Below are 27,786 nucleotides of genomic sequence, written 5' to 3'. Positions count from 1 at the left end.
AACACATTTTAATTTTAATGGATGAAAAGTCCTTAGAACGGAACTGAAAAAGGAAAAATGCATAGGAAAATTTTAATTTTGATCATCTACACTTTGATGATATGACTGAAAGCTCCAGGACACGGGTGGACTTGTTGGCGGTACAGTTCTGTTTTTCAATCTCAACGTTTTTTTTCAGAAGGCACAGTGTGTTTCCACTTTGTTAATCACCATGTGAGAAATTCACATGGCTCAGAATGAGAATAAATGTGAAATTATCATTGATAGATGAAGCATGATGTCATCCTCTCTTTAAATCCTCCAGTCCCAATTTTCAGGATCTGTGGTCCATTCACACGCTCTGAAACTGCAGTGTTTAGTGAGTGGCTGATAGGAGTTTCCTGGCCTTTCTCTGGTTTCACAGAAGGACCATCAACCACTGAAACTAACCATCATGCTCTACATACAGTGCATGTTCATACAGATGACCCACCGGGGGGAGGGCTGAGGGGGAACTTCCTCAGAGAGACATTTATCATATTTTACGTGAAAAATAACACTGTATTCATTACTAAACCATCCAGTCATATAGAATAAGTTCTGTGCATTTATAGCTTGAACCACAAGTGATCATTCAGAATTTGTTTTAATATCTTTCGTGTGAAGGAAAAATTCCTAATATATGACTTTAAAGGGGTTGTCCAAATCAATATGGTGTCCCTTTAAGAGCAGTGAACCAACCACAGATGAAAGAGTGAGAGACAAACAGTGTTATGATGAGGCAAGACCGAAACAGTGTGTTGAGTCATACTACGTGTAATGTGATGATGTCTTATTCTCTCACTGCAGTTGCCACTAATGATTACACTTCCTAAGTTCATTAGAAAGAGGAAGCTCATTTGTATGAATAGAGAACAGTAAACATGGCAGCTGGAAAAATTCAACATACTGCACAACAAACCAACATATATGAAACAAAGTTTATTCTTTATTTTACATATCTGTACATAAACATTTCTTTCCTCAAATAAAGTTTCTGAATACAATAGGATGAAAACGATATTAACACACTTATTCATTTAAAATGACTCGTGTCAGAAAATCAACATTCACAAAATGTTGAAGAGCAATTAGAGTGAACGTATTACCAAAAGCTACGACTCCACTACAAGGCAGGCATGTTTCCTTTACACTCTTTTAGCACCTTCAAATAAACATTTCTCAGTTGAAAACTACCATTTGTGCAGAATAAAAACAGGTCAACTTTGAAATACTTGAAAATTACTGTCCAACTTAAAATGGTCTGAAGAAGTTAGTTTTCCATCATTTTTTTATACAATGTTGTTTCTTTTTTTCTCATGAATGACTTTCTACTAAAGTTTTCACTATTATTTTATTTTTTTCCCACAATTTTTGCATTTGAACAGTTATAATTTAGTGGCGAATGTAGAAAGTTAAAAAGAAACAATAGCAAAGCAAGGCCGATCACTGCACAGGAAGCTGGGGACAGAATCCATGACAACACACGATCCTCTTCTCCCACGAAGCAGGAAGTGCTCCTCTGTCCTTAGCGCTGGGAGAAAACCACAGAAGCACATGACAGAGAGTGGCCTTGTTCTGTGCTGCTGCTGCTACTGGAGTCAGTGGGTTGGACAGGAAGGTAGACAAGGGAGAGAGAGACAGGGAAGCAGCAAGGAGAAGAATACTTGGGACAAGCGGGCGGGATTTGGATCAATTCGGGGCAGAGGTGGAACGGCCAGAGGGGAAAAGTCTGGTTTGGAACAGGGGCTTAGCTTGGCAGAGGGGGGCAGGGTGGAGCCGGGGGGCGGGCATTTTATTTGGATAGGGTCCTCTCAGCCAAATGTTTCTGCTGGCTCTCAGCGTGCCTGGAAAAGATAAAGTGAAAATGCAGTCATTTAAAGAATATGTCTCTTGATATTATATTATTACATTTTTAAAGACCGAAACCAAGACCGAACTGATCCGACTAACAAGTTTTGTCTGTGTAGCTAAAGCTTGCTGGAGCTAATTCCTTTGCGCCTTAGGTCTCCTGTGTTGTCCAGAAACTTTTAACAACATGAGTGAGCCCCACTTGTACTGGGTGATATATTCCTTTACTACTACTTTATTTTGAGTCGGTCCCAAAACCACTATCTCACTGCCTTAAGTGCTCACTAGTGCACAACATCTGCAGCTAAAAAAGAGCCCTAAAAATGCACTATTTACTGCTGTTTGAGTAATGTATGTTAAAGGGGAACACCACTGACTTTACGCATCACAGTCTCTTTACGGGCCTCAGGTAACACTACTGCATATGTGGTTAGTTAAGTTGTAAGGACTTTGCGGCTCCAGAGGAAGCTTCTTGAAATCTGAAAAGTGCATCAAGTGATGTCTGCTGGGGCTGAAAACTACAAGTTTTAAAACTGAAAATATTTTGGGTTGTGCAGTTAGAAAGATGTGAGCTTACCAGCCCCTGGTAGCCCGCTCCCCATCTCTCTCTTTCACACCTGAACCTCTGACTGAAGTGTTGGTGGTTAAGCTGCATTGTGCTGCATCAGTTTTTCTCACTTCTAACTGTTAATTGAGTCTGAAAATTTTGTTGGACTGCAATCTGTGGAGTACTCTTCAAAAAAAAAAAATTGGCACTTAATGTTTAAATATTTACATCTTGAGTAGGAACAAATGGGCTTGAGGCTGAGAGGCACAGAAAGAGTAGGAAAGTCAAAGTGTTGAGAGATGGACTGACGCAATGTTGATTTTGGTGTTTTAACCGTTTTTTTCTAATACTCTTTAATAGAGGAGTGAAATAATAATGGTAAATGCATAAATAAGTTTCTCATTAATTGCCCCATCACCTGGTGAGGTCCTCTATGTCAACCAGCATGGCATCTTGCTCCATGTGTAGTTCATCTCGGATCAGCAGCAATTGTACAAGTTCCTCATTCAGACCTGGAGTGGTAGAAAATACGAGGAATCATATAAAACGATGTCAGGATACTGAGAAGAGATGACAGAGCAGGCATTTGTGCCCATCACATTTATGAAATCCTAACACATATTCTTTTGTGAGCTCATCAAGAAATGGACATTAAATCTACATGAAATACTGTACGTGAGCGCCTAAAATCTCCCACGATGGGTTCATAAAATAACCTCACAAAGCCATCGAAAGCATTTTGAGTATTAACAGTCAGACCACACATCAGTGGTTGTGGTTGTTTTTACATCACATGCTCCTGCTATTGTTCCTTCAGCTTTGCCAGAAAATATAAATCACCAGCAAAAGAGATTTTGAGGGGAAAGTCTGTTTTGTAAGTAAAAACTAGCTCATCACTTTGGACTCATGGGGATTTTTCTAGCTTCTTTATGTAAGATGAGAGATTATTCATCACAGAGTACCAGGATCAATGATGTGTACAGTACTGTAACAGTAAATGCTCAGGGGAAGCTGTTAGCTGGTACAGTTCTTTGAACTGACTAACATATATAAAAGTACTTTCACATCACTTAAAATGGTAGGGGTCAGTATGCATGTGCATGTGTTTCCCCATTTGCTGTCTTGCTCATTTCTGCAATTGAAAGTAGAGGTCAGTGACTGTGTGTGTGTGTACTGCACTCTGTGTGTGTGTGTGTGGTCAACTCACTCTCAATTTGGGAGTGCAGGTCATTGACTATAACCTGGAGCTGCCCCAGCGTCATGTCTCTCAAGTCGGTGGGCTTCAGGCTCCTTTTCATTAGACACTCACTGATGTGAGGCATGTGTGGAAGCTGCCAGGAAACAGACACGGGTATATGAAAAAAACAAAACAAAAAGCAACGCATCAGACAGACTGTTTTCTCTAACGGGGCCTGAGACCTCATAAGACGGATGAAAACAAGGTGCAGCCACAAAAAAGTAATAAGCAAATGATACACTTAAAGACATTTGTGTAAAACAATTTAAAACCATTATTACAACAAAGAGATATTATACAACTATAAACCTTTACACCTATTAAAATACGCCATGGATATACTGTTAAATGAATAAGAATCAAAATGAATTCAGAAACGTCTTTCACTACATTATGTACAAATAATGACAGTGATGGAGTTCTTAAACAATTAGTCAGTGGTTTTCACTAAAAGACTGATCGACTGACGGGAAAATTCATTTTCAACAATACGTTTTTAAATCATGTATCAAGCAAAAGAGCCAAACTTTCACTGTTGCCAGATTCTCACATGTGAGGTGGTTCTGCTTTTCTCTCTGTAAGAAATGGCACTCTGCATTTTCCATTATTTTCTGTTATTTTATACTAAACAATCTATTTGCTGAAAAAGAATAACGAACATCTTATTTGATGATGAGTAACTGCGAGATGTAGTTCTAAATCTGCTTAAATATGGTCAAAAGCCACAACTGCATTATCAGCAGAATAAATCTTACTGGTAAATGAAAGTCAGATGTTTTGACTAAATGACAAAATACGTGCAACTTCAATCTGCTGCCTGAACTGAAATCATTGTTTACGTTTTCATTTGTTGCTTTTTGCGTGAGAAACAATTTAATTTTCAGTCTCTTGGTTTCTCCCCATAATGACCCCGACAAAAACAAAAGAGAATATCACTTTTTCTTTGAGGAGGTCAGCACCCTGTGTAGGGAGACTGTAAAGTTGGGGGATTTCAAGTAGGTGCTACTGTGGCCACAAACAGGTTTACAGTGTTTCACACAAATATACAGCAGATGAAATCAGTGAGCAGAGAGTGCTTTTGGCCCACTATGTACACTAGAGTGCACAAACATAGTCAAGTTGAATTCACATCTCTTCTTACATTTGACAGATGGTCTCTCCTTCCACAGAAAGATTTTTAAATTCCCTCGTATTTTACTATTTATCACAAAATCCCATCTCATCACTCACAGTTGTGAAAACATCTGTTACATAATCATAGACAATGGTGAAGTGACAATAAAGGGTGAGAAATTACACATTATTTCCCTGGGAGTGAAAATGAAATGCTTCCATATAATTGCAGTGTCTTGGAAGTTTTTGGAGTTGAATTTGTGCCAATTATTGTATTAACCAGTACCTGAGCAAATACGGCTCCAAAAAGTACCTTTTATTTTTCAATATGACTTCTAATATACAGGGCTTTCAAAGCTGAATCCTGCTTTTTCCTGTGGGCTTCGTGTGTGTCTTTGTGATTATGTATCCCATCGCCACCAGTGGTTGCTCCATGTCAAACGCGGTCAAACTCAGGGTGTAGCCACCACATGCAATAAAATCAGACAAAGCGTGTGCCCATGTGTGCCTGAGAAAGTACACACAGGCAGATAATCAGCTATTTGTTTATCAGACTCTCCCTCTGCCAAGACTCACATCTAACCAGTCTACATTCTTTCTCTTTCCCTCCAACACTTGTTTTCTCTTCCTCCCCTGCTTTCATCTCAAGTCTTGACAAACACTAGGTGAGAAAATGTGTGCGCGCTCGCTCTCTCTCTCTCTCTCTCTCTCTTTCTCTCTCTGCCTGTAACACACTGTGGATGTTTGCGTGCATTGGCATCTGGCTGACTCTTGATAGTTTCTCACCCCTCTTTCACTTTCACATTGGCACTGATGCAACTGCACTTGAGGCTGCCATGTGTCAGTTTTAGTTTCATGTGTCTAGATGGGCACAAGCCAGTGACTCAGGAGTGACATAGTGAGAAATATGATGTCAAAGACAACGTGAGTTGGTGACGGGAAAGGTTGGAGAGTTGTGTTATTCCTGACTCAAGATGCTAGTCTGCTGACCAGAGTGTGAGTTTCTGTGGTAGATTGGTCATACTACTACTAAATGCTCAATAACAGCAAACCTAGCTCCTGCTATGACTGTTATCAGACTGAGGAACTACAGTCCTCTCTGAATGAAGTGAAGAGAGGGAATCAAGATTTTACCATAGAATCTAAATCTCTCCCCCTTTTTTCCTTTCTCTTTCTGGCTTTCTTGCTTTCTCTCACTGATTCTGTTTGTACAGATTTAGGAAAACCCACACTCCCACACACAGACACTGGAATACAGGCTAACTGTGCTGGCTGAAGTCCCATTCTTCGTTCCCCGTTCCCATTGCCCTTGACAAACAGCTAGGACAATCCAGTTTAGTTGGAACCGAGTTAGACTAACTGGCAGCAGTATAGCAGATTTCCTAATGTTTTTTGTCTGGTGTAATCCCCCCAACTCTTTATCAGATCAGCTGACGTACCTCCTCACTGACACGTTCCAAATGTGTGGATTGTTACTCTTTTTTTGGTTCCATTTTACAGCAAGACTACCCTTGTAAAGGATTTATGAATTCTTAGCTTTCTTTGCTTTCTCCATCATCCAGCATTTGGACCCATCTGCTTCTTCAGATGTTTGTTAAGTTACTAGCAATTCACCACCGTTAGCAAAAAGTTTCATTTGGCATATCAAATTATCACAGTGAATTACCAGATTCATACTCTAAGGCCTTCGCAGTACTGTTTACCTTGACATGCTGTAACCAGCCGTCCTCATTATATCACAGGTATATGACATACGAATAATAATAAGCTATCAGATTGTTATGTCCAGTGGATATTATTATTATGTTTATCCATTACCATTAGCCATCTGTTTCAATTGTTTACTAACTGTTAAATGCTTTACTTTTGGCGAATTATTTCAACTAATCATCTATCACTCTTAGCCCACTATTTCAAGCATTTATCTATTTTTGGCCAACTATTTCTCCTGTTAATCCATAGTTTTAGGTTATTATTTCTATTACTTTTACCTAATTATTTAAGCTAATTATTTTGACTTCTCACTTGCCAGCTTTCAGGTTTTAATGTACTCTGACGTATTGCTTTAAGGTTTATGGGAGTTGTGTACTATGCCTTCAGCCTGTCATAGCTGGGATCTTAACAATTATTGTGAAACTAAATCTACTAAAGATAAGCATCACAACAATATCCAGTAATATTTGGAAACAAATCTGAATGTCTTCAAATTAGTTGAGCTAGTCTACAATCTTTCCACCAATCCCCATGGCAACTGCAGACGTAGCCCTGGTAAGGAATAACTGTTCCAGGGAAGTACTTAGCACATGTAACGTCTGCACTTTAATAGATCTCTGGTGTTGTGGACATTGCAGGTGGCTGTAGCTTTAATACATCTTAATATTCACTGTGTGTTTGGCCTGGATGTGACAGTGATGTCTTCTGACTGCTGAGCACTGCTACATCCCTAAACACCGAAGTCAATGCTTTCTGGTGTATGAATTATAGATGGACCCGGTCGAGCTGCCCTTCTCCTCTCTGAATAAGTAAAGCGGTTCTGCCTGCAACTCCGGGTGGAAATATAGTGTGTGAGTCTGACAGTGTTGGGGTGTTGGTGTGTCTGCTCTGGAGGAGGCAGTGAGGCTGATGAAAATTTATAAAATAATGATGAGCAGACTCCTCATCACCTTCCTTCCTCTAAACAGGGGCAGAGGAAGACAGTGACCAGAAGAGTGGTGGGGGAGGCTTCCTGCGACGTCATCCTAACATATATATGACCTGTTAAACTTGCTGAAAATCAGCCCACTCTGTTCTGACATGTGTTGTGTTAAATGGGCAATACACACACACACACACACACACACACACACATATATATATATATATATATATATATATATTTAAATTGTAATTGAAATATGTTTCGCATTTTGTTGTAAAACCATAAAAAGTAAATGACAAAAAATGATGTTATATGTATTGTTATTCATATATATATATGGTGTCTCACTGCTCTAGTTCGCTATCTTACTCATCTTCCTGATGAAAGTTTATTGATTTGATTTGTTGTCATTACAGACCAGAGTGAGTCGTGTGAGAAAAATGTTGGTGTAATGCACTACCTAATCAATGGTATAAAGTATTGGTTATTTCAGTTACAATCCCAGGGGATAATTTCAAAACCTAAATTACTAGCACAAGCAGTTACTACACAATAGGCAGGTGTGCCATCTGATTGGTCAGTTGCGTCAACTAGGCGGATGATGTCACGGTGCGTCTACTCCATGAAAAATAAAATAATCTATGTTGATACAGAATACACTGACATAACTGATCAGAGCAAAAAAGCTTTTGCTATTAGCAGATATACTACACAACTTCTCTACATCATGGTCTAAAAGCAGGAAGGAACTGAAGTTGTATTGCAACACATTTACAGCCTGTAAAACTGTGCAGGCCTTGTTGATGATGATGTTTTTTTTTGGTCACTTGGGGGAAGGTGAAACAAACTGTAAACACAACACTAGGAATATCACCTTTTAATTAAGACGGAAAACCTGTTAGCCAGTAGTTGCCTTACACATCCAGCAGATAGGGAGTAACATTAGTGTTCATATGGAGTCATGTTTCTGGCACCTAGGCCAATAATCCTGCTCCTGAGAAAAATCCCATTCCAGAGAAAAATATCTCGCTTTTTAGCTTCCATCTTCTTCATCAGCTAATCACTAACTTTGTCTATCGGCTGTTTGGTGCCGGGCAGACAGCATAAAGCAGGTTGTTCTGGACTTTTTTTTTCTGCTATAAAGCTGAGTCTAGTGATAATTCTCTTTGTTCATCATAATGAGCTCCCCTCTCAAGTGATCCATGGTCAATATAAAAATACTGAGCTGCTAAGTAAGTACATAAAAACAAAAGCAATAAATATACTTCCTTCTTTTCCTCTTTTAAATATCCATGAATCTCTTGGTGTTAGAATCGCATGACGATGTTATCTGTATAAAACCACATATGTATAAAACTAATTTGGCCCAGGTCATTCCATTTCTAATGACCTCAATGATCATGGCAGTGATATATAAAATGTCCTATTTTTTGTGAAGTTGTCTTAAAAAGTCAAAGGCACATTTAGATTTCTTGTACTGACCAGGTCGGCCACTGGTGACTTTTTACGATTCTGTTTCTCCACTTCCACCTGCATCTTGGCCATGGGCTTGGCCATCGCCAGGGCCAGCTTCGCCTCTGCTTGCAGCTTTTTCTGTCGACTCAGGAAGTCCATGTCCTCCAGGGACTCCGAGTCGTCCTCTGTGGTGTCCCTGTCCGAGTAGGACGAACTCTGCTTGGACTGCATGGAGGAGGTGGTAAGAGAAAGGGGGTAAGAATGAGGTAAAGAAAGAGGAAAAGATAAGAGAGACCAGGTCAGAGGATTAATGTTTGTGTATTCTTGGTCTTTTAGGTATGTAGATTTCACACACTGACAGGAACTTCATTGTGCATCAGCTGGGATGTGAAAGTTAGTGAGGATCAACATGTTAAGAGATGATAATTCTCTCTTCCTCAGTTTCTGTTAAATGTCTCTCAGGCTGACAGGTGGTTAATGTGGCCAGTCATCCATGGCCTTGGTAAGCGTATTCCCATTCACCTCTCATTTGCTGCCCATGATTTGGTTAACAGGCCAGAAAACTTGAGAAAAGACATTCATAAAGCAATGAAACCATCTGCTATCTCTCTGATTCATAGTGAATATTTCGCCTTTTCACTGCTTTCATTCTTCTTCTGTCTCAGTCTCGCTTTTACACAGTCAGATCTTTACACTTCTGCACTGACACGCACTTTCTAGTGATTTCACGATTCAGTTGCATTTCTTTTATGCTTGGATTCTGTGGAAATAGTATAATAATTCTGCATGGGCCCCAGAGTGCACAACTGGGACTCAATGCGTACCATGGGGGACAGAGGTGTGTCCAGACTGGTCTCTGTCTTGCTGTCATCTGCATCACTGTCCTTGTCGCTGCCACTGTCATTGACAAAACAAATCTGTAGGTTCATCCCGCTCTGCAGCCTGCAGGGAGAGACAGATAGAGATAGGTTGAAACAGAGGGAAACAAGTTAATGTTGGCATTAATGCAGATAAGAGTCAAGTCAGTTCAGCTGCTTCTACAGTAATTGACCCGGGCCAGGGCCAAAACAGACAGCAATGTCCACAGCACTGCTGCTAATACAAATGACCTAAGGTGAGTTCAACAAAGTGCTTTGCCTACATAAAGGATTTAGCAGGCTGTGAATATACATGCTTCACCATAGTGGGTTAAAGAGAGAAATACGAACAAAAAAAGCGAAGAAAATTCTAACAGAAACAAGCTGCTTTCATCGCCAGAGCAAAGGAACAGCTGAAGATAAAATTAAAGAGGGCTTGTGTTTTTAATCATCTCCCCTCTTGTCTCCAATAGGCATCAATTCAGGCTGCCTCAGGTAGGTCTGCTCCAATCTGCCTGGGACCGGTGGGGGAGTTTTTGTGCCACAGAGGAGCAGAATAACACTAGGTATACATTCAGCCCACTGTGGATCAATAATCTGCTTCAATACAGTAATTACAAACAGGGCTGATTGATCACACAGTATAGATCAAATCACTTCCAATTAAAATAAGACCTGAGTGGTTGATTGTTTTTTCTTTTTTTTTTTTTTTTTTTGAGTGAGGCAGCGTCATAAAAGCTCCCTGTAACATAAATTTAATAGATCGCCAGGTTCACTAATGTGTCCTTTAACTTTGTTGATTATAAGAAAATGATAAGAAGTGCTGCTCATAACATGCAGTGTAAGTGCAGATACATTAGTAGTGGTGAATACGTCAGTTGATAGGTAGCAAGAAATGGACAGAAATGCCAAAGATATGTTTGAGGCAATTTAGAAAGAGTGCTTGCATCATGTCGTTTGTCCAACAGAGAGACTGATGTCTCACACAGTACATAGCTTGGTCGCAGTTCTTAAAAAACAAACAAACAAATAAACAATTACTGATGTATATAAAAATGAATCTGAAATCAAAACTCCAATATCACTCACAGAATCCACCTCATAAATCCAGGGTTATCTGGCTGTAATAACAGCATTTTTATGACTTATCATAATTTCACACAGTACCATTATTTGAGCCTTTCCCTGCAATCATCAATGAGGCATCACAATCAGTCATCAATTTGCTGGAGCAAATGCAGAAATGCATGTGGTTCAAATCACAAGAGACAACACAACACAAAGAGAGTGTGTTTAGAGAACATCTAGTTCCAGTAAGGTACAGTGTAGGAGGTGGTAGCAGCGTGTGTGCAAATCTGGGAAGTCACAAGGGCTGATTACGTCTGGCTCATTCACACTGCACAAATCGTCTCTGGTTCCTGTCATTCTTTCTTCCTCCCTGTCTGCCCTTTCTTCATAGGTGGCCATGACAGTAAATCAGCACTTTTGGATTCTTACCCTATGCCCTGTTTTCTTGTTTTTAAACTTTTCTATGCAGTGGAAATTTATGTTCTTTTGACATTTCACTACTCGTCTCATCTTTGTGTAGGATCCCTTTTCAGTAAACCCTCCTTCAGAGAATTATGGGACCACAAAAAAAAAAAAAAAAAAAAAAATACTACTAAACCAAGATCTTGTGTTTTCCAAGTACAAGTCACATGTTTATTGGTTAAAAAAGAGGTCATATGACAAAGGTCAGAGGTCTTACCGTGAGGACAGGCTGGGTTTGCCGCTCTTACTGCAACTGGTGTAGATGCCTGGCCCATCATCAAAGAAACTGCCCAGGGCCAACTTCTGCCTGATAGACTCCCTCTCATTCTTCTGGGCCTACAACAAGAGATTAACAGGGTAAGGTTACCTTTTTAGGATGTGTTTGATGATTAATGTTGTAGTTTCACAGTGAGGTCAGAGGTCAGGGTCAGGCTAGGGAAGAGGTGTCTTCCTCAAAGATATTTGGTGACCTAAACCCAGGTACTTATATATAGTTTCCTGGCATGCTAGATCATCCTCACACCCCTGCTCCCCACATGACTAGCTGTGTGCACAAATAGAAATGTCGTTACCCTGAACACTCTCTGCCGGTCCAAGTCAGGAGTGCAAATATATTAATAGCAGCAACCCCTCTTAATTTGCAGTGAGAGGTTCAGTGTTATCTTAACAGGCTCTGATATGAAGTGATGTGGGAAAAAAAATGGAAATATCTAAGTAGGGATCATTACAAGCTGACAATACCAGTATTCACCAGCAGGTGATGCTGTTTTCTCAGAGAAAACACACAAAGTAGGTTTTCTCACACAGGACTCACACTGGATTCAGTTTACATGTGGGAAACTCCAGAGCAAGAACAGTAATAGCCATGCTTAAATCTGACAGAATAACCAACATTAAACAATTCCAGAGTCACTCTCACTTGGCCTCTTCCCAAGCCTGAATTCCTAACTGAGCGCAGCCTCAGCTTTGGCAGGACTTCACACATGCTCACACACACCAGTCCCCACAGGTCCCCATGGCAGGTAAACACATCCAACTGAGGTGCAAACAACTAATGAATGACTCAGACAGTTTCTGATCACATGGGAGGGAACTGCTGCACACAAGCGTGAGAGCTTTTTGATTTGTTTGACCCTCTCTGCTACACTGTAACACTAAGTCAGAATAACACTGTGATGCTCCTTCCCTTCTTTTCTCACACAGAAAGCAGTAACTCTGATGGGCAGTTTACACAGTGAGAGCTTGAAGGAAGTTTTGTGAATGCATAATGATGCCACATGGACGTCATATGGGATACATGGTAGAGGTGGGAAAGACCCACATGTTTACAACTTGTGAGTGTTTATGTTGTCAGACAATTGTATGACCGGAGAGTTGGACATATGAAGGTAAAAAATACTGTGCATTGAAAACACGAGATTATATCCATAAAATTTGGGTCAAATTACCTTGAATGATGGACTTTGTGTGACATGAGACATCCATGTTTGTTTGGTTATTGGGCACTTCCCTATTATTCAGCACCAAACCATTACTGTATGTATCAGAATGTTTTTTCTACTCCTTTCTTAACTTGTTAACCATCTTGTGATCTCTAATATCATCATGTTACACCTTGGAAGAAACCACTGGTTTAATTTAGTTACGAAGCTTGAAATGAGTCTCTGATGTCTTAAAGCTTAAGACATATGCCATGCAACTGAAAAAGCCCCTGCCCCCTTCCGGTCAGGGACCTCATTTCCCTCTCTCCTCCTCCCTCTGTCCCATGTTTCTCTACTTTCACTGGGAAATAAAAGCAAAATGCCAAAAAACAAAAAGAGTAGAATCATGGTGAGAAAGTGGTGTAAAAAAGGTGCCAGTGGCGTCGGCCTGAAGTGCAACCTCCATCCCTTCCTGTCTCTTTCTCATTATTCCACTTATTCCTCTACAAATCTTCCGCATTTCTCACCTATCACTGTTCCTCACATTCCCATGCTTTTCTTATCCACCTGACTCAGCCTCACCACTCCTTTGTCTTCCTCTCTTTTCCTCACTATCCCCAATTCTGTTCATCTCCTTCCATCCCCACTTCTTTCCTCCAGCCTCAGGCCTCTATGACTCCTTCCATCAAGGTATCTCTGCAGTTCACTCTCCCACTCATTTTCTCAACTCCCTCTTCGCTCCCTTCTTTCCTCTCTTTCTGTCACTGTCTCTTGACAATTGTGTGCAGGCGTTGGTGACAGTACCTACACTAAGGACAAATTAACATAATCCCACTCCATACAAGAGCTCGCAAGACATACTTGGCACTGGCAGCACGCACACTGGCACGTAGAGGAGCGGACCTGGCACTGCTCCTCTGTGTGTGTGTGTGTGTGTGTGTGTGTGTGTTTGAAAGTTAGCCTGGGGAGTCAAGATGAACACACTTGAGAGTTTCAATCCGCTGCTTCAAAGGCGCAACAGCAGCCTGTGTGGTACAGTGCAGGTCAAACACATTTATGTACACGTACATCACTCATACAAGCCTGACTACAATACAGCTGACACACTGTCAGTCAAGCTACCGCGCTGAACAGCTGCTTCGAGCAAAAATGAAAAGCAGAAGCAGCAGGTTCACTGAGAATTGCTAACTGTTTTCTCCCCTCATGTGGTGAGGGTTGAGAAAAAACAAAAGATGGGGGCAGTGCTGAGGTGCAGGTGGGAGGGAGGTTTGATACATGGTGGGGGGGGGGGGGTCAGAGAAAGTGTTGTATCGGAATACAGAGTAAACAAACAGCATCAGCATCGGCACAAACTTTACAGCTCAGTTTCAAAACAGCTTGCAAGACCACACACGTTTTCCCTGCTACAGGGTCGTGTGCTGATGCGCAATCATAACTTGTCATTAACAGTTTGAGAGGGTCACCAGTTTCACTAACCCGATCAAAAAATGTGGAAGTTTTTCCACTGCCGTTACAAAGGCTGTTAAAACTAGGCTATAAACAGCATGAGACAGTTGGTGCACTTTGCATTTTATTGAACTATACGAGGCAGGACACTGAGCATATGCTGCTGCAGTGATTTAAAAAACATTTCACACACTGCCACTGGTTGGCTCATCAGCCCTCAAGGACAACCGAACATGTAACTATAATATTTGTGACTTATACAACTACATACATTTTTGCATAAAGCTGCTGGTGACATGCAGTCATAAGAGCAATGCTTGAATTTTAATATTCTTGTTCTGCCCCTTCACATAATGTGAGCCATGAGAAAGTCAGGGTGAAGTGCTGGTATTTGGTTGACCACACTAGGGCTGCATCAACAATTTTTCATTATTGATTAATCCTCTGATTATTTTATTAATTCGTTGATTAATTACTTGGTCTGTAAAATGTCCGAAATCAGTTTATGTTCCCAAAGTGACATCTTCAAAGAAAGGTTTGACATTTTTACTTGAAAAATAGTTGCTAAGTAGCAGTTGAATCAGCTTTTAGGATACCACCTCTGTACCTCACACCTGCCTGACAACACAACTTCCTGTCTTTGTATCAACATCATCAGTTATACAGCATGTTTGTGTTTGAGGGCTGTGTGTGGTAAAACAGTCATCATGGGAGCCCCATAAACTATTTACCAAGGTGTGGAATAAGCCACTGAGAGGTGGAGGTGCAAAATGGGTAGTAAACACATGCGCCTGGCTTTCTTTCCTTTTCTACACTTCTTTCATCATCCATACCAGGAAGCTCATCTTCTACCTTATCTTCTTTTCCTTTTAAATTTTATGTGCTATCATATCTCAAAATGTACTTCCTTCATTAGAAGTAAAGTGGATGAACCTTCACAGACTCTTTTTGAGAAAGAAGACAATCAAATCCTTTCATGTTCACAGTTTCAGTTTCAGTTTTGCGTGAATTAAATGTAAACCAAGTCAATTATATTAACACTGTGGGACAGGGTGTAGAGAGAGAGAGAGAGAGAGAGAGAGGCAAGAGAGACTGTCCAAATTGGACTGGGAGGAACACAATTGGGCTAATTTGTGTTTTTCCTCAAATTCATGAAGCAATTTCCTCTGCTGAAAAACCCTCATTGACAAAGCCTTTTTCCCCCTCCACTCTGCACTACAACTATTCATCTCCGCAGGCCTAGAGGGTGATTTAGCCTTGGCAATGGACAACAGGGTGCTTGTTCTGAACCCTCAAATCTTCCTTGAAAATCTATATTAAAGGAGGGAGAAGAATTTAATTATCTGTGCAAACAAACAGCATCCTCCCTCTCCCTTCCCCCAAATTGCTGGCTCTTGTGGCCTGAAATTGTTAAGTGGTTACAATCTAAGGTGTGAGTAAATGTGTGTATCTCTGCATGCCTGTGGTTTTCTGTCCTTATGCTTTTCTCTGTTTTCAGTCTCCTTTTTTACCGTTTCCTACTGTATCTGAATTCGAAACAAATATATGCTAAAAGGAGATGTCCTTTAAAAAATATCACCTCATCATTTATCATATTTATTTCCTCTTTCTTCTCTTTCCCTCCATTACTCACTAAGTGTTCTCCCTTGTTCTGCACAATGGAGGCTTTTCACAGGCTGAGACCTCAGTCCCTGGTTGAAGACAAGAACCCACTGTTCACACACAAGCACGCACACACACACACACACGCACACACACACACACTCACACATGCACACATGCACGCACGCACACACACACACACACAGGTCTTGTGAGCACAGGTTACATTTCTTTTTAAGCATTGCAGGAGTGAAAGCATGACATTACAGTGCACCTGGATAAGACTAAATGTGCTTGGAAAAACTGCATTTCTTTTCTTTTTAAAGAGTTGTGGATGTGCTAAGTGTGTGTGAGTGTGTGTGTGTGTGTGTGTGTGTGTGTGTGTGTGTTAGTGTATTGGTGTGTTTTGGCAATTTGTGTGTTGTGGTGTGGAGAATCCAGACAGGGACAGCTTCACTCTGATATGTTTTCAAGGCCTGACAGTGAGCTGCTGCTGAGCTTACAGCTCTACAAACAGATACAAGGTCACTGTGTCTTTTGTGTGTGTGTGTGTTTTGACTGTGCTGCATAGCTTTGCAGTTCAAACACATGTTCTTGCATGCTCAGATTGAACTAAAACAGCACCTGTCAGTATATATATCAGTATCAGTCAGTATATATTTCATTTAAAGGAATAGATAAAAACATGTATTGGTTTTCTTGCTGACAGTTATACAGAACATTTATACCACTCTCTTGTCTGTATGCTTAACAGCTACATCCAGCAGCAGGTGAGTTTAGCTTAGCGAAACAGCTAGTCTGGCTATGTCCAGTGGTAACCAACCTGCCAACCAGCACCTGTCACTGTTTACTTAAATTGTAGAAAAACATTTTGGTGGCTTTTTGTGGCTTATGTGCAGAGCTATTTCTTGGCTCGTTAAGTGACCTCCTAGAATTGACTTCAGCAAGATGCCCTGCAACCTCACAGTGACCACAGGACTCCAGGAAGGTGGTCATAAGTTGGATTTTGTTGCCTTTGGACAGAGCCAGACTAGTTGTTTCGCCCTGCTTCCATTCTGATGTGGACCAGACATGTGAGCGGTGTCAATTTTATCATCTGACTCTTGGCAAGAGAGCAAATAAGTGAATTTCCTAAAATGTTCATCCCTTCCTTAAAGTATTCACACTTGAAATCTACATCCTGTCTTTGGAGGCTAAAAATGTCTGTGTGTGTAAGACTGTCTTGTCTTCTCATGCTATCTGAGACCTGTCTGTCTTGACAGTGCAACATTCCATCCCAGATAAGGGACCTGACCTCTGACCCTTCATATAGTTCAGCCGCAGGTCAGTGCAAGGCTGCGCCTGTCACTCAGATTGGAAGAGAACAGCTCAGCAAGTGGTAGAGGGGTGTAAATGAGTGTGTGTGTGTGGTGGTAAAAGAAGTGGGGGAGGGTTATGGTGGGATAAAAGGGGAAAAAAAAGAAAAGGGGGGAGAATGACAAAGGGAGGGAGGAGAGATGGTGAGCATGAAGTGGGTTTAGACAGGACAATAGGTCTCCAAGTGACATTTGAGCTTCTCTCTACAACAAGGCCAGACTATGGATTTGTGGAGAAAGATTCAGAGGAGGAATCTGCTTTTTCTCCCAATGAATGAAGCAGATTTGCAGATAAAAGCCTGGTTACCCACACCATTATGTCATAGCTTTGCCCCAAATATCCAAGCACTGTAATACCCACACTTCCAGCATTACATCAGCCTCAATCTTTGGGCTGTAACACATAGCTGCACGCAACACATGAAACCCAAGGAATTTGGAGAAATAACGCTTATTTGCCTTCTTGCAGAGAGTTAGATGAGAAGATCGATACCAATCTCATACCTATGTGTTCACTATGAAGCTGGAGCCAGCAGCAGGTTAGTCCCAAAGGAAACAAAATCTGCCTTCCTGGTCTTTCAAAGCTCACAATTTAACAAGTTATACTCCATATCTTAAACAAGTGTAAAAAATGAAATGTTGCTGTGTTTAGCTGGGTAATGTGCTGCACTATTTCTTGGCTGGGAGCAGTCACTCCCTGATGGCTGGTAGTTACTGTGAAGTTGCTTGTCACTGCCTCTGGCCAGCAGCATATCAACCCATTGCAACTTTTTGCACTTCAGTGCAGATTAAACAAATGAGATATAACGTGTTAATTAGTGAGCTTCAGGGGTGCTGGTAGATGAACTTGTTACCTCTGGAGCCAGACCTCTGCATGCACTGGTTTCAATTCATGAAACATGAAAAATATACTTATAATAAGAAGCGTAAGAGACACGACATGGTCCTTTACCTCTTTGTAGTCATCACTGAGGCAGAGGCTGGACGCTTGCTGGATGACATCATCCACTCCACCACATCCATCCATATTATCTAGTGCCTCCCTCATCCCTCCCTCCCTCCCTCCCTGTTTTCCTGTCTTTTCCTTTCTACTCCACAGACAGAGGGTTAGTCCAGACTGACTCTTGAGGTTGGGCCCAGTCAGTAGACATCATATTCCTAGCCAACTCACCCCTGCCTCAAAAACAAAAAAAAAAAATCTACTCCTTCACTCTCTTGTCTTCCTCTAACATGCTGTGACACTGTTTCTCTTTCACCTCCCTGACTACTGCACTCTTTCCCCTCTATAGGTCTCCTACCTCTCCCACAGGACTGTGAAAGCACAATGGTCAGAGGTAAGGCCCCTTTAGACCCTCCCTACCTTCCACCCTCTGGACAGGGCGGCCTCTCACAGCCAGAGACAGCAAAAGAGAGGAGGGAGAGGGAGAAACTCACACTGGTGTTTTTTTCCGTTTTAACACCCTGACGTGAGGACAGCAGCTGCTCACCACCAGTTTGGAAAGACACACCTCAGCGATGGGATAGCAACAGTGTGTGTGTGTGTGTGTGTGTGTGTGTTTATGGCAGTGTACGAGTGCTGTGTGTGCGTTTAGATGACTCCCAGTGTGTCTGGAGCCTCTCCTGGACACTATCTCTCACTGTCTATATTTATTCTCCCTCTATTACAAACAGGGCTCCTTTCAGATTTTTTCCTTTAAAGCTTCCTAACCCTCTTACCTTGAATAGCTCCTAATTCTGTGTGTTTGTGAAATATGGATTAACTTAAAATGTAGATTTTAAGATGGTGAAATGAATGTGAAATCTGTGTGTTTATGTAACAGAGGAGGCAGTGTGCTGCCTTCCTGCTAAGGTAAAAATAGTGCCCTGTCTGGACTCCAAAGCCAGCAGCCCCACAGCCCCAGCCAGCTGAATAAACCCTGACAGAGCACAATGGACCATTAGTCTGGCACACAAACACACACAGTCACTCCCTTACATACATACACAGTGACTGCTTTTGCCTTGTATCAGTGACTTACATTTTCAATCTGAGCTCTCCACGGTGTGTAATGATCTCATCTTTGTGAGACGTTATCGACCCATGACTCATATATTTGTCATAGCCGCCCAGACAGAAAATTATATCCACATATGGCTGCAGAATCACACTGCAGGGGAACATGACTTCACACAAACACACACACACACACACACACACACACACACACACACACACACACACATACACACACACACACACACACACACACACACACACACACATACTTGTATTTCTATCTTTGTGAGGACACTCATTGACATAATGCATTCCCTAGCACCTTACCCTAACCTTAACCATCACAACTAAGTGCCTAACCCTAACCCTCACCCTAACCTTAACCTAAACCTAATTCTAGCCATAACTCTAAAACCAAGTCTTAACCCTCAAAATGTGATTTGAAGGTGTCTCAAAAAGTGAGGACCGGCCAAAATGTCCTCACTTTCCCAAACTGTCCTCACTCTGTTAGTAAAATACTTTTTTTGGTCCTTACTGTGTAGTAAGTACAAGTACACACACACACACACACACACACACACCATCGACTGGTTACAGAGAAAAATGATAGGCATGACAAGGATTCAGAAAACCATTACCATGTTGATGTGGAAACAAACTCATAATTCATTTGCACCAAAACAGGGACTCACATACATTTTTACTGTGTAAGCTGAATAGAATGCACACTAATGATTATTTCTCTTGGTTGATCAATTGGTTGCTTCTTTTTTGGGTTAATTGCTTAATTGTCCATGAAATATCAGAAAATAGTGAAAAATACCACATATCACAATTTCCCAAAGCCGTCAAATTCCTTGTTTTGTGTTGACTTACAGTCCAAATCTGAGGGATAGTTCAATTTAAAATGGAATTAAACTGAGAAAAGCAGCAAATCCATGTATTAGAGAAGTAAAAGAAGTTAAAGAAGAAGTAAAACATCAAAATCATTTCAACACTACACTGTGTACAACTACAAAAGCAGTAAGTAGCAGGGCTGGGTCCTGAATTTCACTACTTTCAGCATACGTCTCAGGAAAGCGTGGATAAAATCTTAATCTTGTCTATTTATTTTTCTTCTTATTTTCTGATTTAAAGCCTTACTTTATGACTTGATTTTATAGCTGCCATTTATCATGCATGTTTGTATTAGAGCCTGACACATTTGAGAAGTTTGGTTTATTTTGTTAAATGGAAAAAAAGAGTTTTGCAGAAAATTATTTTAGTTATTGAATAAGACACTGAAACTCAGATATTATTTTGGCAATATTGAGAAGTTTAAAACTAACAGTCCTAGTTAGAAGGTGGAAATGTCTAGTCTTCCCACTAGAAATTTGCTCCTTGTTTTCTTTTTTATTAATTCTCATCTATCTACATTATTGGCAAATTTTCTATTAGGTATTACTTGCTTATTGATTACAATTACAATTACAATTGCACTGTTATATGCCTCAAAGACACACACAAAACTTTAACCCTGACCTTATGCTGAGGGAAAGCTTGTTAAAAGTTCAGGGTCCTGTTGTTTTTGGTTTTTTTTCTTTGAAGAATCAAACCTCCACCTGCAGACAGAATCAGAGGACGAATCTTGCTAAATAGTCAGGGATCTAACGGAAAGACACGGATAGCAGATAAAAAAAATAAAATAGCCAGCCAAGGACAAAGAGGTACAACAGAGATGAAAGGAGAGTGATGAGAGGGAAAAGAATGCCAAGTGATACTGATAAACATGAGTCACATTCATCTGTTCCTCTGCTGAGAGAGAGACAGAGCGAAGATGAGAATAACACGAGAAAAAAAGAGACAGTTGGGGAATAATGCATTTGCATGATAACATCAAAGAGCATTCGAACACACACACACACACACACACACAAAGCGAGTAAATAAAAAAATAGGAAGTGGGTTTGATTCAGTGTTGATCCCTAGGGATTATGGGTAGAGTACAGCGAATTGTCTGGCTGGCTCCTGAATCCACCCACAGTGGACTACTGCTGCTGGGGACAATACCGACAACACACAGCAACACACACACCTACACGCACAAGCCAATAAAACTGGTGTTAGCTGAAAGTGGGAGCAGCCTGTTTGGGGCTAAAGGGTGGGGCAGAGTCAGCTCTGCTGGTTCTCTGCTTCATTACTGAGGCTGACTTCATAGTGAAGGTGAAGTCACTGCTGATTCAAATGGGACAGTAGGGTGGGAGGGAAGGGTTACCTGGGTTACTTATGCGCACAAAGCATCTACACACACCCACAAACACACTTGCAAATGTGACATTGTCTAACTCACATTTCAAGGGCATGTGGATACTTTCAGGCGTGTATCTGAGACACACACGCAGGTTAATTCCTGATGTAGATGATGGCTCGACTGTCAGGTCAGCTGAGAGAGCGAGTGTGAGAGAGAGAGAGAGAGAGACATACACACAGAGAATAGCTCATTGTTCCAAGTGAACAGAGGGTGACTGTGGGAGAGTGGGTTCCTGGCACCTCCTGTAAGCCTGGGATCCGAGGCCAATGGGACTGTGGCTGTGATGCACTTGCTCTTTTTATCAGCCTCACTCCACGTTTGTTTGTAAGTTCTGTATCGGCAAACATCAGGGCTCCTTAATGTCTATGTGTATGCTTGTGTGATACCAGATCGCATTTACTGACACATATGAAAGAGACGTTTGAGGCTCAGATCTGATCTTATTTTGGAAAGAGGAGGAAGCGAGGGGGCCGCTACCATAGCAACATGCTGAGAATTTTTCCATGGCAATGCTCTGTGTTCCAAACAAATTGGGCTGCTAAAGAAGCATGGGGCGGCCCATCGGGAAGTCAGCTAACTCACAAAGAGGCCAGTGTTTGAGGGAGCTGCAGTTTTGACAAATTGTATAATATGAGGACAAAGTACACACAGCGAATGTGTGATACAGGGGAGCCAAATCATATGATCACAAGTTTCACATAAACCACGGTGCAGTGAAACAAAGTCAAAATTACATTACACACACGGTGTAACACACCCTATATCTTATAAATTGCAATTAATACCTGCACTTGTGTCTTGTTTTATCTGTGTGTGTACTAGGCCAAGGAATGCTCTTATTTTACAAAAATATGACCTAAAATTTATATCATGTTATTATTATCACATTTGCCAAAATAACATCAGATGTAACAATAAATTTTTTAAATATAATACTTGCCAACAAGATGAGTTTATAACATCAGTAATTCCATGAACTTGGTTTATTAAAGACCCTTATTGATCGGTTCTGTCATTCTTGCATGATCCGTATGTGATATCTACTGTAAAGCTCGTCCTCATTTATAATTCATCAGACCACACCTCATATACTGTTACACTGGCACTGAGGCTCTCCTTCACCACTGCAAGTCAAGTCTGAACAACTGCAGGAGCCTGTAGACACATATGCATAAGATAAATACTCATAAATCCTCAGACACGTACACACAAATACTGCTACATTCAATCAGTTTGTGAGGCCTTGGCCAACTGAGCATACCTACGGTCAGACATGACAGACTGTGGCCAAGCTGATAAATCTCACCGTCACCCTTCTCCATCCTCTTGATACTGCTGCTGCTGCTGACAATACAGCACTGCAGGATTTATAGATTTACACGAGAATCTGGAAACAGGATGACATATTGAGACCTCAGCCTCTAGTAAACACGCTGAGAAACACTGTGCTTTTAGTTCACTTAAGCACTTAATGAAATGAAGTGCAGCGTCAAGATGAAGGCGGTGGCTTCATTGGATGATTGGTTATTCTTCTAATCTTTTGCTCTCTTTGGCTTCATGGTTTATTTGCAAAATTGGCGGAGGTTAAATCGATAGATGGTTTTGGCTGACTATGGGTCAAGTGGCTGATTCACTGGTTCTCCCAGGGTCAGCCTGTGACTTAATTGGCTAATGGTTTCTGACACTAAGTGGTTGCCTGCCTCAAACATTGTGGGATGAACAAACAGGGAAGAACGGGTGCTTTCTGTATTTCCTTTCCTTCCCATCTTCTATCTTCCCTCTTCTCCTTCACCTTGAGGCACCAACAGAAAAGGGCAAATGGACCACACCTTAACTAAAGCAGGAGAAAACGATGATGTTGATAACCAAAACAGAGATCATCAAGAAACATGGACTGTCCCAGGAGACAAACGGAGATGCGGGGCCGACACCATGCCTACCTTCCTCTGTTTCCTCTTTATCCGTTTCCTGCATTTTATTCCCTTATTTAACCCCTCACTTGTTTCTTCTCCTCTATTCTTCCTCCCATTGCCCTTTGCTTCTTTCCATCCCTTGGTGTGTGTGTGTGAGGGGCGCTGTCTGCCTGCTGGTTGCCAGGTTACCAGTCTAATTGAGGGGCCTCTGGAGAGTTGCTGTTATCAGAGCCTGAACCCTTGGTTCTGCTTACCAATCTCCTTCTTTCTCATATTTGCTCCATCTTTCTTTTCTAGTACACCCCTTGCATTAAAGCCACATAATGCTTCAACACAGCAAATTCATTAACTGGTTTATTTAACAACTTCCTGAATTTTCATCTTCTGAGTCAATTATTTCTTCCATTCTCCCTATCACATATCATCTCAGCTGCTTCAGAAAGCTGTATACCGTTCTCTTTGCTCTCTTTCTACTCATCTCTCCCTTTGCATTGCCCAGCTTCTGTTGTCAATACTTCGCCTGTTACTGTTTCATGTCTGCCTTTCATCCACCGTCTCCACTGCGCCTTTGGAGTCACTTTACTCTGCTTATCAGCTTCTCTTTCCTTCATTCCTGCCATTTCTCTGTCGCTCCATCTAGCTTTTATCTACCACCAAACATGGCAGGAAATCCTTATCCCCTTACACAACCGCTCCCTCACAAATCAGCCCTCCTGACATGCAAATACAAATATTCAGAACATGCACCAAGATTAATACAAATGTTTAATTAGATTATCTTTGTCTTTTCTTAGAGCCAAACCAAAATTAAACTAATATACCAAGAGAACTGACAAGAAATTAGCTTTTATAAATGTTGATAGTATCAGAAAGGTGAGCACCTTTAACTGTTGGCAACTCAGCTTGAAATGGAGCTTAACAACTCGGCTGAAGAAAACAGCGGCACATACTAGATGAATCGCATTTTCCACTGCACATACAAAAAAAAATTTCATGGTTTAAAGGACAGAATCTGGACTCCCAAGTTTCATGTTGCATGCTGATAAAACACGTTAAGTAAACCCACATGGCCGATCTGTCTTTCTAGATCTCTTATGTTTCCCTCCATCACTTCCTCTGCAGCTTCTCATGCATTACTCCCACTGCTTCATCACTTTCTCCCCCCCCCCCATCAAAGAAGCTCCATCTTTCTCCCCCAATGCCTCCCCCGGCATATTCAGCTCATCTCCTTTGCCTTTCATCTACCTCTCTGCTTTTTCCCTCTCTCCATCTCCACTGCATTGCAGACTTTCTTCCCTAGCAGAGCTGGTTATAGAAAAGCTGATGTACAGCTGTGATGTGCTTGCTTTCCTTTAATCATGACTGCTTCATTCCTCCCAATTCCTTGTTAGATAAAGTGGGACACTGCTGTCACATGTCCCACCAGAATCACACACACTCATAAACATGCACACACATATACACACGCACACATACACAACCCTCCAAGCAGCCATTCACATTTAAATTCTCCTCATCACTGTGATGTCTGCGCCACACACTGAATAACTTGCATCCAACAACATGACACTCACAGCTCAGAAATGCATTTGCACACACAGAGTTCAGTTGTGATACTTATAAACTTGCAGTTACATGCACACCTCATGCCTCCTTGATATGGATTGATGAGGCTGGATGAGGAGGAGGAGGAGGAGGAGGGGGAGAGGTAGGACATTATTCCCTTGAGTGAAGTGCTCTCTTAGCAACCAGCCAGCCATCAGATTCACAGCACAAAAATATTACCACTAAAGACAGAGCAATACTCCTACACAGGTCTGCAACGACACATTCACAACAATGTCCTACATTCAACTTGACATTCAAGTTATGATAAACTGAAGAAATATTCACATGAACAGCAAAACCAACAACAGGAAAATCAACTTCAGCTTCAGCGTCAGTCAAGATGCCGAAGACATAATTAAATTACAACAACGTGTGTTATGTCCTTCAGCTCTGAGAACTACCTGGTAAGAACAGTTTTCCTGGTGGACCATCCTTCACAGCATCCTACAGTGGGGCTGGCTGAGCTGGGGGAACAGGAGCGGGACTGGGATAGGATTCCCAGCCCTGCAGCGGTATTCCAGCGGGGAGGAGAGGAGAGGGGAGGAGAGGAGAGGAGAAGAGAAGAGAGGAGAGGAGAAGAGAGGAAAAGAGAGGAGAGGTGGGATCCCACCGAGTCCTTGATCCAAACTAGAAATCAATTCTCCTCCTTGCCTCTCCAGTCAGTTCCGTCCTCACCCTGTGCTTTCTATCTCTCTTCTCTGCTTGTTTTCTGGTCTGTCTGTTTGTCGAGAGAAGGGCAGGGTTTGATCGCTGATTCCCCAAAGCCGAAAAGAGCGAGGGGAGCGATAGACTGGAGGAGGGGTGTGAGAACGAGAGAGAGAAACAGAGGGGCGGGGGGGCAGTGAAAAGCAGAGTGACTACGCTCCCGGTCGCCGTTCTCTGTCTGGTTCAGACTGAAAGGGGGAGGAGCAGCTGAGTGCATACAGAGTCGGCCAGTGGGAAGAGGGAATGGTGGAAAAGGGAGGGAGGGAGGTGTGGGTCAGGGTCTGGATGTCAGTCCGCTCTTTCATATGGACTCATGCCAGACAGAGAAGCAGAGAGAGAAGGGCAGAGGAATGACTTTCATACTTTAATCTTTATCTTAATCCCTATCTGTGCTGCATGAATAGTCATCCAAGGCAGGATGCTGCAATGCTGTAAAACTCAAACTAAAACATGGTTGGGCATCAAACCTTGTGTTTTTAGCACCATTTTCAACTGTTCAGATATCATTCCCTGATGTGCGAGTTTGTGCCATTATTGCCTCACAGTGTAAAAGTACGCATGGTGCGTGGACATTACACAGTATGCACAGCTTCTCCTCATTTTCTCGCTCTCTTTGTCAGATTATAATCCCATAGTGGCAGATGGCTGGTCTATAATCCAAATGCAGGCCAACCTGCTCAGTTAATCGCTCCCTTTTCCATCTCTCCATCCATTCCCCCATCCTGACATCTACTCATTACTGTGATAAATCTCTTTGTTTTCGGGTTTGTCTATCCTTTTGAGATGTAAACATGAGCCCTCCTGCATCTTTATATCTGTACTGAGGCTGAAACTAATGGTTGTTATTACAACTGATTAATCTGATTATTATTTTGAGAATAATCGGTTACTAATTTAGTTTACAAGTTGTCAGAAAATAGTGAAAAATAGTTAAAAATGGCTCCAACAATTTCCTAAAGTCCTTTGTTTTGTCCAGTGAATAGTCAAAAACCAAATAAATTTTGAACATAAAACAGAAAAAAGCTTCATACCATCACATTTGAGAAGTTAGAAACTGAGAATATTTTACATTTTTGCATAAATCCTTAACAATCATTAGATTGTGATAATTTTTTCAAAGTTGAACTACTGAATGAATTGAGTTATCATTTCACATATCACAAAGTAGCTAAGTACACACACCTCCTGGTATCTCTTCCCTCATCCCGGGTCAGACCTCTCTATCCGATATTGATCTCTGCTGGGTGACGCTGCTTTTCCCGATACGACCACTCCTGGGTTTAATGAGCTGGAAGAAGATCGATGAACTCCCTGCTCTGATCTCTCTGCTCTGGGTTGGCCTTCTGCGTGTTGCCAAGCTGGTGCAGTCTGGAACATTGCCCATCCTATCACACTAACCTTGGATATAATTATCTGTGCATGACATTGACCTGTGATAAACTTGTTTTTTCTTTCAGTGAAAGCTACCACCTAGGCCCAAAGCTTATGCTGAGTTTACAGGCACACAGTGATAAACAGTCAAGTGAGAAACTGCAGATTATAAAATTGTTGGTGAAGACAGGAAAACATATAACATCTTTTTTTGTTGCTTTGTTTCTGCTGCACATGAATGTCAGCTTATGCATTAGCCACTAGAATGTGATGAATTGATTCAAATAAGGTTTACTGCTATGGATTTGCTGTGGTGAGTACTTTCTGCCCTCTAGTGATCAACAGTCGCTTAAAGAAATTAAGATTTCAGGGTAAGTTTAATAACTGGGGACTGGTTGGACTATACTGTCCAATCACAAGCTGAGCCTAACAACAGGATCAGCTTAAATCTGATCAGGTGTTTGGTGTTTGATTCAGATGAAGCAGTTGTCAGATTGTTCAACAGCACTCCCTCCACACTTCTCTTGTAACTTTCCAAAACTGATAATCCGACAAGCCGACCACTTCATGGCCAGGTGTGTGGAAGTGAGAAAATCTTGTTTCATTCTCAACACAACTACCGTACTTTCTTTCCTTCCTTGGCTTTTCGTAGTCTTCATGAGTGAAGAACATTAAAATGGAAGCCAATACCCAGTGTTAGTGAGTCAATGATCTGATGTACCAACTCCAGCATTACGATCTCTACAGCCTCAGGCTCACTAAAGCCTGATGCTTCTCCCTTGTGAATACAAATGCACAGTACTGATTTCACTCTCTGATGCACATGTGCGTGC

The 27,786-nt window shown here is 41.5% G+C and overlaps 1 protein-coding gene across 6 annotated transcripts in view; it reads right to left on the bottom strand.

The window, feature by feature from the left end:
- Positions 1-945: 945 nt before the first annotated feature.
- schip1 (schwannomin interacting protein 1) overlaps positions 946-27,786 on the bottom strand; it is a 196,450-nt gene continuing 169,609 nt past the window's right edge. For 4 of the 6 annotated variants that reach the window (XM_071496497.1, XM_071496499.1, XM_071496498.1 and 1 more), the window contains 6 exons: positions 11,464-11,582; positions 9,684-9,801; positions 8,887-9,084; positions 3,624-3,747; positions 2,835-2,928; positions 946-1,865 (listed from right to left, as the gene is read on the bottom strand). In XM_071496497.1, the coding sequence (XP_071352598.1) occupies positions 1,814-1,865; positions 2,835-2,928; positions 3,624-3,747; positions 8,887-9,084; positions 9,684-9,801; positions 11,464-11,582 (705 nt within the window). In that variant the 3' untranslated portion in view covers positions 946-1,813. Of the gene's footprint in view, positions 1,866-2,834; positions 2,929-3,623; positions 3,748-8,886; positions 9,085-9,683; positions 9,802-11,463; positions 11,583-18,022; positions 18,390-25,278; positions 25,773-27,786 lie in introns of those variants that run through there. The other 2 variants (XM_071496502.1, XM_071496501.1) reach the window with 2 other exon arrangements.

Source organism: Trachinotus anak, unplaced genomic scaffold (genome assembly GCF_046630095.1).
Source record: "Trachinotus anak isolate AG129_WGS33_773 ecotype Australia unplaced genomic scaffold, CSIRO_AGI_Tana_v1 ptg000014l, whole genome shotgun sequence".
Classification (NCBI taxonomy): domain Eukaryota; kingdom Metazoa; phylum Chordata; class Actinopteri; order Carangiformes; family Carangidae; genus Trachinotus; species Trachinotus anak.
Note: the sequence above shows the minus strand (reverse complement) of the source record. Positions and strands in the feature narration are given on the sequence as shown.